Here is a 13,356-nt window from a genome sequence, read left to right on the forward strand (position 1 = left end):
TGTCCCTTTAGAGGGAACAGTATAAAAATATTATATTTTTTAAACAAATTATTTGGCTTACATATTAAAGTAACAAAGACAAAAGTTGCTATATGGACTCACTTCCTTCCTCACTTGCTTCATTCTAGTTTTCATTCTGGAGATTTACTTATTTTGTGATTTCTGTTTCCTTCTGTGGTCCTGCCACCTTTTTCTCAGATACTGTTCAAATTGTAGATGACTGCCGCCCTTCTCCTGTGCAATTTAACACCAAACAGAGCCAAGTGGAGTTGGTTCACAAGCCTTTCATTGGGTTTCCAGACACTTTTTCAAGGCTAAACGATGTAATCCTTTGTTAATGCTATTATGTTAAAGATTAGATGCTAATCTTGCCTGACAAGCCATGACAATTTTGCTGTTTAACTCATAGCTTCAGAATCAGAGCAATTCTCTATAAATATGGATGTTATATTTTCACGATTCCTGACAATGAAAATAAAGTTCAGAACTCTACAATACATTGAAAACATAGGATAACATGAGTTTTATTTCTACTGACAAATGTGATGTGTACATCACAGATCAGTTACATAATCTGTTTTCAGATTTCTTTTCTTTGCTTATTAGAAATATCTCTTGCAGAAATAACCAAAGTAATACGTGTGTAGGAAAAAAGGGGAGTTGTAATTGCTTCTCTGCAACTCTGTTTGGCTGACAACTCAAGATGTTCAGTCATAAGAAGCCAGCCAGCAAGACACTGTAGAAAAAAAGTGAGACCTTTTCTGAAATGATGTTGTTTTCTTAGTTCTTTTTTGATACTCAAAGCCTATTCCCTCTTGTTTCTAAGTTAGGGTTACAGAAGTAGTAGCTAAGGGTCAGTAGTACAACACTTTCTGGGAGATGCTAAATTAATTCACTTTTACTGAGCTTCAATAATTCAACAACCTTGAGTATTACATAGCAAATACACTTTAGAATCACAAAAGAACCCAGTATGTCAGAAGCTCCCAGTCCATTGTACTAATTATTAAAATCAGAGAATCATGCATTGTCTTTGGTTTTATTTTTGCCTGAAAAGCACTTAATTTAAAAAAGGAAATCCTCTCCTGCATACTTCCTTCCAACAAACCCAAATACCCATGGCTTGGTTCTCAAATTCTTCATTCTACACATACACCAGTACATATAATGAAATATATTTTTTTAAAGGTCAAAGTTGCCCTGCAGATGATTGATGTTCCACAATTCAAAGCAGAGGCTCTCAACTAGTATGTGAGGTGTATCCATGTTTCTAGGCAGGGCACAGCAAACTTTCTCATTATGCAGTAATAGTAAAAGTGTGTGTGTGTAAAAGTGTGGGGGAAGAGAGACCCATGCACCATTTACCCCAAAGCCAATCACTCAAATATGGCCTGTCAAGACAGTCTGACCAGTTCTCTAAGCATGAGAGAGTGATGTTCTATCCTGTGGTACTTGACCTGCCACCAGTCTGAGCAAACAATGCCATCTCAACACTGGGTGCTGAGTGGCAGTACCCTTCTTGCTATTTTGGGAAGAAAGAGCTCTAAGCTTTTTTTTTTTTTTTTTTTTTTTTAAAGGAGTACAGTGGGGTGATTCAGAAAAGGTTTAGAAGACCTGATTTAGAAAGACATCATCAACTTGAAACAAAAGTAATTTTCTTCGGGAAATGTTAAATCTGTTATAAATTATCCCTAAGGCTTGTTCTAGATTAGAAAGTAGCATCAGAAACACTTGTTTTAAAAAACATGCCAGAAGATTGGGAGTGTGGACAAAGAATCTCTCTATTTGACTTTTTTTGCTTTGGAACTAATCCTAAACCTCAGATATCAGTGGCAAAATCCCAATTACTTTGTTAATGGGATAAGTGAATATGTGCAAATTAAATTAAATTTTCCACTGCCAGTGACATCTCCTGTGTCTTACGCTAGGATAATGATGAATTCACTGTCATATGCTGCTTTGGGGCAATTGACAATATTTTTCCTTAGCAGGAGGGTATATACCGACAAAAGCAGCAGAAAAACAAACACAAATTGAAGAGGTAGATGGAGAGTGGAAGAGTGATAAACCCAAGCATATTTATTATTGCTTTTGGAGACACTCAAAATAAGCTTTCAAACACCAACATGGGAACAAACATCACTGATTTATTCTACTGTATTTCAATTAAATAGTATTTCAAGGCTGCATCAGAAAAGTAAATTATAAAGGTTTTAGAAATTAAGTTTGACTTAATAAAGTGTCTCTTTAAAACATTCTATACTCAAGGAATACTTACAGATGTAGGTCTCAGTACTAGTACTTAAAGCTTTTGTGAAAGGTATTGTAGGACAAATTACACTTCCTGGTTTTAATAATATACTTTTGCCATGTAACTCAGTACATTCTAATCTGCAATAGAGCTTCAGCTCCCGAATAGGATTATCTTGTGTATTTGAGAGACTAAGGTTTACAACAATTCAAGAGCCATTCTGGTTGAGTTGAAAGGAAAGTCACAAATAAGATGGGAAAACTGGATTTGGAACCACTGCAATTTACTTGTAATGAAGAAGTGAGATAGACTAAATATCATGAAAGCTTCATAATGAAGTGCTCATTGCCATAGCTTGCAAAAAGTGCTCAATCTCTAGTAGCAGCTTCCATTTCAGCTCATTTTTTCTAATCAAGAGCAGCAGTACTTGCACACTGAGACTATTATTTCCTCTCTATTTACCCAGCAGCACTTTCCAGTGAAACATCAGAACATGCAGTATCATGTGTGTCTGGTCACACTAGCCCATGGTCATCAACCAGTAGATCGCGATCTACCAGTAGATCTCAGGGGCTCTAAGTGTAGCTCTTGAGTCCTCTCTGAACTGCGCGCCTGTGCAGTACATTTACATTAGATTTCTTCATTTGAGGAGCAGCTACTCACTGAGCAAAAACACAGGTGAGTAGCTGCGAGGAATGGTGGGAGCTGGAAGGTCGGGAGGGCTGAAACACCCCAGCCAGCTGACTGTGGCTTTCAGCTGAAAGAGGCTGCCCCGCGCTCCATCTGATCGGCGGCTTCTCCTCTGCACCTGCCCACGTGGAGCTTGGTGTACCCTGGCTGAGCACCATGGCCAGCTGGCCGGGAAGCCACTTCTCTTCCCTCCAGCCCGGCTGCCCTGCACTCAGCCCAGGGAGGCTGTGTCTAGCTCCAGCTGTGCTGGAGCAAGCTTCCCAGGCTGAGCGCAGGGCAGCCGGGCGGGAGTGAAGAGAAGCGGCTTCCCGGCCAGCTGGCCATGGCGCTCAGCCAGGGTGCACCAAGCTCCACATGGGCAGGCGCAGAGGGGAAGCTGCCCGATCAGCTGGAGCGCGGTTCAGCCTCCTCCAGGCTGAAGGCCACAGCCAGCTGGCCAGGAAGCTTCTTCTCTGCACCAGCCCACGTGGAGCGTGGTGCACCCTCACTGAGCACCACTTCCAAATGTTGAAAAACCTCTTCCAAATGTTGGAAAAATCTTTTAAAAAAAGGATTGGGGATAGCAAGTGATGGAGAGGAGGAGATAGGGAGGGCGGGGCTTCGAGAAGGGGGCGGGGCTTCAAAGAAGGGGCGGGGCGGTAGATCTTGGCTTGTTCTGTCATTTAAAAAGTGATCTTGGGTGTAAAAAGGTTGGAGACCACTGCTTGACTAGACAAATACATCTGTCAGACATTTCTTTAAGTTCTGCCACAGAGGTGGTTAACTCCCCCATTTCTCATACAAATCCATGCTTTTTGAAATTACCCCTTTACAATTTGGTCTAGAATAGTGCTATCAACTACTTAGAAACAAACTTAAACAATAAATGGTCTTGTAGCACTTTATAAGTTTATCCTGTGCAGATTAACTCAGCTACCCCCTGAAGCTACTTAGAAACAGTTATTATTGATTTCTCTAAACACAGTGCACAAGGATTTTTTACTGGAAACAATGCTTTCCATAAATATACTATAGACTGCTCCATTTTCAAGTATGCTTATTACTAGCATAATTACAGCCAGAGTGAACAGACAACATAATCTAATGGACTAAGTGTGGGACTGGGAACTCAAAGTTCTAATAGGCTCCTACTCACATTTGCCAGCTCTCCCACATATTTGTTGCATGCCATCTAAACCTGTTTTAACTTCCTTATCTGTAAAATGAGCATAATACCTACCTATCTAACAGGGTTGCAAACAAATTTCAGTTCAAAGTATTATGAAAATGACTACACTATGAGTTGGGATGTAAAATCCCATTTAGTTAGTTAGCCGGTTAAATGTTAAATTTGACCGGTTAAATGATTAAAGGGGGCAGGCTGGAATGTCCTCTGAGCCATGGCCAGGAGCTTCCAACCCTGTGCTGGGATGCCGGCTTCCAGCCCATGTGGGCTGGCAGCCGGCAGGGGCCTGCTCCCAGGGAACGGTTAACCATTACCGGGTAAGCATCACTTGTTAAAGTAACCATTCAACCAGTTACCTGTTCAGAGTTCATATCCTTAGTTATCAGGTACTTTTCCTCAGCTAGATCTCTGTAGTCTACCATGCATTTCATGTTTTAATACATGCTCCAATCTTAATTGTTCCTGGGGATTACAGTGGAGGAGAAGCTGGATATGAGTCAACAGTGTGCCCTTGTAGCCAAAAGGGTAACAGCATATTGGGGTGCATTAGCAGGAGCATTGCCAGCAGATCTAGGGAAGTGAGTATTCCAATTTATTCAGCACTGGTGAGGCCAAATCTGGAGTATTACATCCAGTTCTGGGTCCCCCATTACAGAAAGTATGTAAACACATTGGAGAGTCTAGTGGAGGGTAAAAAAAAATTATGGGGCTGGAGCACATGACTTGCGAGGCAAGGCTTAGGTATTTGGACTTATTTAGTCTACAGAAAAGTGAGGAGGGATTTGATAGCAGCCTTCAACTTCCTGAAGGGGGAGCAGGGTACAAAGAAGATTGAGACAGGCTGTTCTCAGTAGTGACAGATGATAAAATGAGGAGCAATGGTCTCAGGTTACAGTGAGGGAGGTCTCAGTTGAATATTAGGAAAAACTATTTCACCAGGAGGGTGGTGAAGCACTGGAATGGGTACCTAGAGAGGTGGTGAAATCTCTACCCCGAAAAGTTTTGAAGTCCTGACTTGACAAAGCCCTGGCTTGGATGATTTAATTGGGATTGGTCCTGCTTTTAGCAGGGGGTTGGACTTGATGACCTTAGGTCTCTTCCAACCCTAAAGTTCTATGTCTGTTTATGAAAAATAAGTGACTGGAACATGATAAATAATTAGTTAGCTGCTTACTCACCTTAGGAAGATAGTCACAACCGAGAAGAATAGCTAGCCCAATCAGGGACTCTCTGTCACATCCTAGCTTCTCCTTAACAGAGGACATTGTGTAGCAGTCAACATGTGGGTCCTGCAAGAAAATATTACAGCTCTTAATAGTGTAGGCAGAACCACAGGCAACTAGCAAATTGATTTGTTGGTGACACAGGTTAATAGTAATGGGTCCTACTGTTGTTTAGAAACCATTTGTCCTTGTCGCACAAAACATGACTAATATAAATATTATCCTGTATTGAAGACTGACCACATGATTTTAAGAATTGCAGCTTTCAAAATCTACATATAGATGTAACTGCTTTTAAAGTAACGTAGTCAATCAAGGATTAGAAATGTTAGAAACCTCCTAGGCTTATAGAAAAAAGTGTAAAGCTGAAAAGGAAAAATCAATAAAAGGTCAGGGTTGACATCTATCAAAGGATCTGAACTTAAAAATAACTTAGGATATGTCTACACTAGCTTGTTAATTTGAGCTAGGTAGGCAAATGAGGCGACCAGAGTTGCAAATAAAGCCCGGGATATTAACGAGCTAGTGTAGACATACCCTTACAGTCTTCACTCCATTTGCAACCCCACTGGCTTGATGCCCTAAACATTAGGGATGTTAAAATGCATTTGAGGTAAACATGTTACCACTGAAATTTTCAGAGTTTACATGTTTACCCATGGGGGACCTGCCTCTCCATTGAATTGCTGCCTCTGCATCAGCAGGTGGAAGAGGGAACAGCAGGCAGCTTCACAGCAGCAGGTATGCACAGAGAGCTGGCCTGAAAGTTGGTTCCCTGCACATACCGGCTCCCACCTCACTCCCCCTGGGCTGCTGCCTCTGATACAGAGGCAGCAGCATGATAAGGGAAGGGGTCTCTGAGCATATGGGTACATGTTCACATCCCTACTAGATGCATCATAAAAGAAATATCTGTGTATACTGCAGCAGGGTGTGCAAGATAATTATTTGTTCTGTTTTCTCCACTGTGGTATCAACTAATGTATCCATAATTTTAACCAAGTCGTCTGTCATCTTAGATGCATTCATTTTTGGACTGGTCATACCATAACTTATTATTCAGACGTACAAGACATTTGAGAAGCAGCAGTCATTATCAAGTAGGAATGTAAAATCCTTGTTAATTGGTTGCCCTAACATTTAACCAGTTAACTGAATGAGTGGGATCTCACCCCTCCAGCATCCCAGATCGTGGGGCTCCCAGCTAACACTTCACGGTTGGGGCTGGCTTCCAGCTCCCAGTCCCAGCAAGGGGTCTGGGTCTGGATGCTGGTTTATATCCCTATTATAAAGTATGAGTGTTGACATTAAGATGTATGTGTAAGATGCAAGTAAGAGAATTTGCACTTATTTAATCCTAAAGACATGAGGCTCCTATAATTGTAATTGCAGGGCTGTGTCCAGTAGAAAATTTTCAGCTTTTAGTCGAATATGAATTAAGGTATTAGAAAACCCAAACAGGTTTTGTCATCTAAGAAGTGGATTGGGCTCATGAAAACTCATGATACTTTTTATATATATTTGTTACTCTCTAAGGGTATGTCTATATTGCATTCCTCTTTCGAGACAGAAATGCAAATGTAGACGAACGAAATTGCAAATGAATTGCAGATTTGAATTTCCCATGCTTCATTTGCATAATTGTGTCCGGGTGCTGTTTTGAAATACCATATTTTGAAAAAAGAAACGCTGTGTTGACACGGTTATTTCAAAAGAAAACCCTTCTTTCGAAATAACCCTTACTCCTTATAAAATGAGTCTTAAGGGTTATTTCAAAAGAAGGGTTTCTTTTGAAATAACCGCGTCTACACAGCGTTTCTTTTTTCAAAATAGGGTTTTTCAAAACAGCGCCCAGACGCGATTATGCAAATTCGAATCCACGCTTCATTTGCAATTTCGTTCATCTGCATTTGCATTCCTCTCTCGAAAGGAATACAATATAGACATGCCTTAAGGTGCTACAAGGCCATTGTTGTTTTTTAAAGTTTTTAGTGAATTTCATGTTTGTTATTCAACTCGGCTGTTTTCTTTATTCATTCAGTGCTTGAAAACTAATGAATCAAGTGAAGCAAGTTTGCTGTATAAAAACAGAGATTTTAAGCAAGATTAAATAAAGGAAGATAAACGAATGAAACTGTTAGTTATGTTAATATAGTACTTAGGCCTTTATATTTACCTGAGATAAAATTTTGGTTTTGTTTGCATGTTTGACTGATATTTTTACTAATTTTTATGAACAGAAGACAGATGTTGCATTTGCCCACAACCAGATGTTGTGTACAGCACAATCAGCCACGAAAGGAAGAGAGTTAAAGTGTTTTTGGTGTGTATTTCATATTTATCTGCCTCAATTCCTATTTCTAGGCAAGCTCAAACCACCTGTTGGAAAGGGTAAAGGAAGATGTAGGGGGAGGCACAAGAAACACTAAAAAGCCAAAGAAACCATGACCCTACCAAAACATGACTTGACTCCCTCACAATCCCACAGTAAGGGGTGGGACAAGAGGTATGCATTACAGATATATTTAAGCCCACAAAGAAGATGGGAAAAGGAATGGAGAAAAGCTCTGTGACACATGGAGCTATGGATAAGTTTGCTTGATTAACCCTAATAAACATCAAATTATCTGCACTTTGGACACTGGTCTTCTGTTTTTGGTCTGTCTGATAAGAACCAAGGGAGGGACAAAGGAGAAGCCCTAACAGATACCTAGTTCATTGTTCAAAATCTTTACGGTGCTTCACATTTATTTGAACAGTATAAGAAAAAAGTGAAGAAGTCAGAAGGAAATGATTCCAAAAATCTAACACTCTACCTTTGCATTCATGGTGAAATTCCTATAAACCGTTTGAGCTCCATACAAGAAAACATCTCCATCACTGGTGATACAGCCATCCACATATCCATTTGCATTCAGGTAAGCACACATTGCTTCTGCTTCACCAGCTGCTTGAACCCAAGGTAATCCTAAACACTCCAACATTTCAAGGCACTAAAGAAACAAAAATATTCAATCATCCCTTTTTATGATTACACACATTTTTTTCTAAATGATCCTCAGGATCAGGCTTATGTCTGCAGAGGCTATTATTAATTATTATTACATAATATCATCATTGTACCATATCACTTTGCAATACATGTAATATGGCAAAGAATAGATCTATGACTGAAATAACTTATAATTTATAGTAATTAGTTATGTTCAGTTACACAGTACTAAACATACCCTGAGTGATTAGTGTTCATTCCTGTCAAAACACTTCACAGATCAAATATACTCATCAGATGTTTGAAGGAAAGAGGCCGGAGGATTGGCATACATTACTTAGGAGGCTTCTGGGCACCCACATGGCTATACAGTATGCCAACATTTTTATGGCCAACTTAGAACAATGTGTCTTCAGCTCTCATCCTTAAATGCTGATATCTGCATCATCTGGAACCATGGGAAAGAGACCTTTGAAGAATTCCACTGGAATTTCAATAATTCCCCCCACCACTTCTTCAAATTCAGCCTGGAACAGTCCACATAAGAGATCCACTTCCTGGACACTGCAGTGCAAATAAGTGATGGTCATCTCCCTATTCTATAAATTGACTGACCATTATAACTTACCTATATGCCTCCAGCTTCCCTCCAGGAAACATCACACGATCTATTGTTCAGCCAAACCCTAAGATACAACTGCATTCTTTATCAAGCATTCCCAACCAATAGGAGCTTTGGGGGCAGTGCCTGCAGGCAAGGTTAGCAGGCAGAGCTTGGTAAATTTTGGCATCCAGAAACTCATTTGAAAGTAGACTTGAAATTCTGACCAAACATTTTCACAGCTAACTGAGTTAACATTATTATTTGCTTGGTTAGTAGACCTAGACTAGGAAAAAAGTCTACTATGTTATTTAGATAGTGAGTAAAAGTGTGCTGGATGCTTTAGAAATATATGCACAGGTATACATAATACTAATATGTTTATTAGGTAGATACTAAAAAATTTAAAAACAAAAAGGCTTAGGAGGAATTAGATGGCTTGAGAGATTGGTAATGATATACAGAGCCTTTTATCTCATAATCATTGATCAGAATCTAGCACAGATCAATAATGACCAGAGAGACCTGTCATGCAACAGCTGTTAGAAGCAGTGCTGGAATTTCAAGTCTACTTTCAAATGGGTGTCTTGATGCCAAAATCACCAAGAAAATAGTCTACCTTTTCACCACCACCAACAAAGGGATCAAGGAATGGAATAGAGTAACCGGAAGTGATTACTTCAGGTCAGGTTTAAGGCACATGAAAGGAATAGTGAAGAGAGCTTGCACCAATACTACCTATGTAATGCCTATTGTATGCATAACTGGAGAATAATCTCCAGCAATGTCAATCTAGAACTATTAACATGTATTATATTCACTTAGTATTCGTTGTCAATATCCATACTTCGGGATTTAATAGAAATGTATTGAGGAGACTATCAACTGTATATAGACTCGAGTGTGCATAATGATTTTACATGTACTAATTCAAATCATAATTCTGCATTTGACTGCCATCATTGTGTTCAGCGCTATGGAGTACATATGGGAACATGTTGTCCAAAGAAGTTTATGTAAACTTCACAAAAGAGTTAATAAAGTCTTATTACAGCAAATTTTAAAACTAATATTCAAATGTAAAAAGATGCAAATTTTGGGAGGACAAATTCTCAGAAATTACTCTATATAGATTTTGCATGTGTGTCAGATTTATTGTACATTCTTTCTTTTCCTATTTTTTTCTTCTCTCCATTCTCTAATACCAAAATTAATGAAATGTGTCTGTCACTCACCTCTTTTAAAACTGATTTAAAATAGGATCTCCCTGTTTTTGTAGACCTAGGTTTTTTTGAAGACCCATAGCGGAGCTCATTCCTCTTACTCATTGTGTCTGCTTTCAGTTTTGGGGCATCCCCTTCCATCACAAACACTAGTTTGATTTCCATTGAGGTTAAAAAAGAGAGTCGAAAAAATAGATTTCTGTATTAAAAAAGTAAATAAACATGGTCACTGAAAAGCTTAGTTATAAATTAAGCTCCATGACAACTAATGCATGTAATCTAAATGGAAATTTCAAGTTGGTCAGAACTACGTAATGAAACTTAGTTTCAAACCAGGAAACAAAAACAGCAAAAGAAGCACCTTAGAGACATGCAGATTACAGTTCTACCCCAATGCTCCTCCACCCACCCAAAAAGATTTGTTGCATAAATTGCAAGGTTTGTCCCCTGGAGGCTAGTCTAATTTGCCCACAGAAGAGAGTCACACTTTCAGGCTGGGTCCAACTCAATTTTATTGCTTGCAAGCAAGGTTCGGCTAAGAAGCTCAGTGTTCAAAGCAAAGCCGACCCTGGGCGTTGGCTAAGCATCCTTTTTTATAACTTTCTTGGACTTTCTTATCTAACTTGGTATGTCTTGATTTGTTAGCTTAGCTTCGTGTTGCAGTGTAATTGGTTAGCATACTTCAACTTTATTCCACTCAGTAACGACCACCAGTATAGCTTACTTAAGCAATTAACAAATTTCCCTGACTCATATAGTACATGCAACCTAGTTTTTGAGAAATGGGTCTGAACAGCTAGTTCGTCTTTTTACTACAGCTTCTAAAACATGCGCAATCAGCTAAATGATACGTGCTGTTTCAAGCTTAAGCAATGCAAGGGGGAAGAAGCACACTTAGTTTTTACTACAGATTCTATAGCTGCCATTTGGAAAACATACATAAACATATCAGAAAACATTTCAAACACTTTGGATTGCAAGGCTTTGTATGGGTATAAACAGAAAGAGGTTCATTTTGCTATTGACTTATTACTGAGAAGAATTTTAATACTTTTTCATGAATTCTGCATTCTAGGAATTCATTTTTGTTCAGTCTTCCAAAAACTGGCTTGAAATTTACCAGCTCATGCACAAGATCTGACCTTACATGACCTCAATAATGCTGATAAAAGGGTATTAGATGGAGGGAAATGGACATTCTGTTAAATTAAATGTTAAAATATTGAGAATATCTTAAATGCTAAGATGATCAGGGTGGTACAAAACTCATACATAAGAAATACTGTGTTTTAAACTTACTGACATTTTTTTCTCGTGGACAAGAAGAATTTTACATCTTTTAGAACTATTATTTTGCATATGACAGTTGTACTGAGCAGGCACAACAAGCATACATTTTTACTATAATCTATTGATTAGACACTCAAAAGCAGTGGAATCAATATTCAAGTGTGTTAGATTAATCTGAAAAAATTACCCCTTTAAAGTATTTAATATATTGCCCAAACAGGGTGAGGAACTGGCATTTCTAGAGATAGAAGCCCTCCATTTAAGTATAGAACAAATATTGGTGCAAAGTATCCCTAAAATGGTTTAAAAATGTATTTCAGTCCTATTCCCATGAAAGCTTGTCAACACTGGTGAAATAATTTATTTTTCAGACTCAGGCAGCCTTTAATTACTCTGCTGAAAGTTCTTAGAAGGGTGCCAGTTAAGGTGATATGTGGCATGTAGGCATATCCTTTAGAAAACTGACTGATATTTCCACCCCACTGACACAGAGTAATAGCTTTCTGTTACTAACATGATTAGTAATTAAGATTTGACTCAACAATGCTAGCATTAACTGCTGATCAGCTAAGGCTATATTTTTGAAAGTGGTCAGCTATATTGGGTCCTTTGTATGAGATGTTTCAGGTGCTATCAGAAAATGTGTATCCAGAATTCCAAGTAAAGTCAATTGGAGCTATGGATTCTTACCATTTCAGAAAATCATCCATAAAGCTCTTGAGTTATGCACACAAAATCAGAGAGATTTAAAAGTCACCAGAGATGTAAAAAGTCAGTTAAAAATGTAACCGTGTAACCGGTGAAAATCTTAGTGGTTACACATGCTGTGATCTCTACAGTAGAAAGCTTAACGAAGCTTTCTGCAGAACCCACAGCGAATCCTCCCAGGGAGTCCTACTGGCTCCGCTCCTGGGAAGGAGGCTACTCTGTTGCAGCGAAGCCACCTCCTTAGGAGTGGAGCCAGCAAGAACTGCTGGTCCTGCTCCTATGGAGGAGACTTCTCTGCCCTAGTGAAGCTGCTGCCAGGGAGCCAGCCTGTAGCCGCGGGGGAGGGGGGGAGCTACCATGGACAGAGCAGCCCCTGCCTGCAGTAAGCCCTGCAGGTCTGGAATCATTAAGCATTACCAGTTTACAGCGATGCAAAAGTTAGCTGGGTAACTTTTCACATCCCACGGGTTACTTTTAAAAGTAAAATTCTAGTAGTCTATAGCTCCACATGTCCTTTTTTTCAGTCCTGGTTGCACAAGTCAGTACTTGGGAGTTAGTCACTTTGATTAATTAACAGATTGATTTGGGTGCAAGCTTTCGTAGGCAAAAACCCACCCAAATCTGTTAGCCTTGAAGGAGCCACAGGACTCCTCGTTTTTCTACATACAAACTAAAACAGTTACCCCTCTGATATTTGATTAGTTTGTTCTTTGAAAAAGCACCAGAATAATGTCAACCAAATATGTAAATACTTCTCAAGGCATTTATTATAGCTCATGCAAAATGATCAGCATACCTCAAATAAACAGTTAAAACTATACGATAATATGGTCTACCACAAATACCTTGGCATAAACCCTGGGAACAAAGCACCAAATGAGCAAACTATAATCTTACAGATTCAAACACCTATTGGTTACAAAAAAAAAAGTACCTAAGATGAGGCTTCCTGACTAGTCCAATCATCTTTTTAACAGACTGTGCTTCACACACCCATACGCTTAGATCAACAGCAAGGGTTTTTCCCCTGAGAGTGCTCAGATGAACGTATTCTTTCACAGGCTCCAGGATCTGCCATAGATTAGTCACTCCCATTGTTCTGAATTCCTTCTTGCCAACATGAGGGCATCAGCTGTAAAGACTAAACAACACAAAGTTTTACAGCTCAAAATATAGAATGTGACAATGGGGGGAAGAGGATAAGTGCTCTAAG

The 13,356-nt window shown here is 39.3% G+C and overlaps 1 protein-coding gene across 1 annotated transcript in view; it reads right to left on the reverse strand.

Moving 5' to 3' along the window:
• GEN1 (GEN1 Holliday junction 5' flap endonuclease) overlaps positions 1 to 13,356 on the reverse strand; it is a 38,119-nt gene that overhangs the window by 16,671 nt on the left and 8,092 nt on the right. The window contains exons 2-5 of the mRNA XM_075923454.1: positions 13,078 to 13,284; positions 10,158 to 10,344; positions 8,146 to 8,322; positions 5,285 to 5,395 (exon numbers count right to left, since the gene is read on the reverse strand). Coding sequence (XP_075779569.1) covers positions 5,285 to 5,395; positions 8,146 to 8,322; positions 10,158 to 10,344; positions 13,078 to 13,238 — 636 coding nt within the window. The 5' untranslated portion in view covers positions 13,239 to 13,284. The remainder of the gene's footprint in view (positions 1 to 5,284; positions 5,396 to 8,145; positions 8,323 to 10,157; positions 10,345 to 13,077; positions 13,285 to 13,356) is intronic.

Source organism: Pelodiscus sinensis, chromosome 3 (genome assembly GCF_049634645.1).
Source record: "Pelodiscus sinensis isolate JC-2024 chromosome 3, ASM4963464v1, whole genome shotgun sequence".
In the NCBI taxonomy this organism is placed as follows: Eukaryota; Metazoa; Chordata; order Testudines; family Trionychidae; genus Pelodiscus; species Pelodiscus sinensis.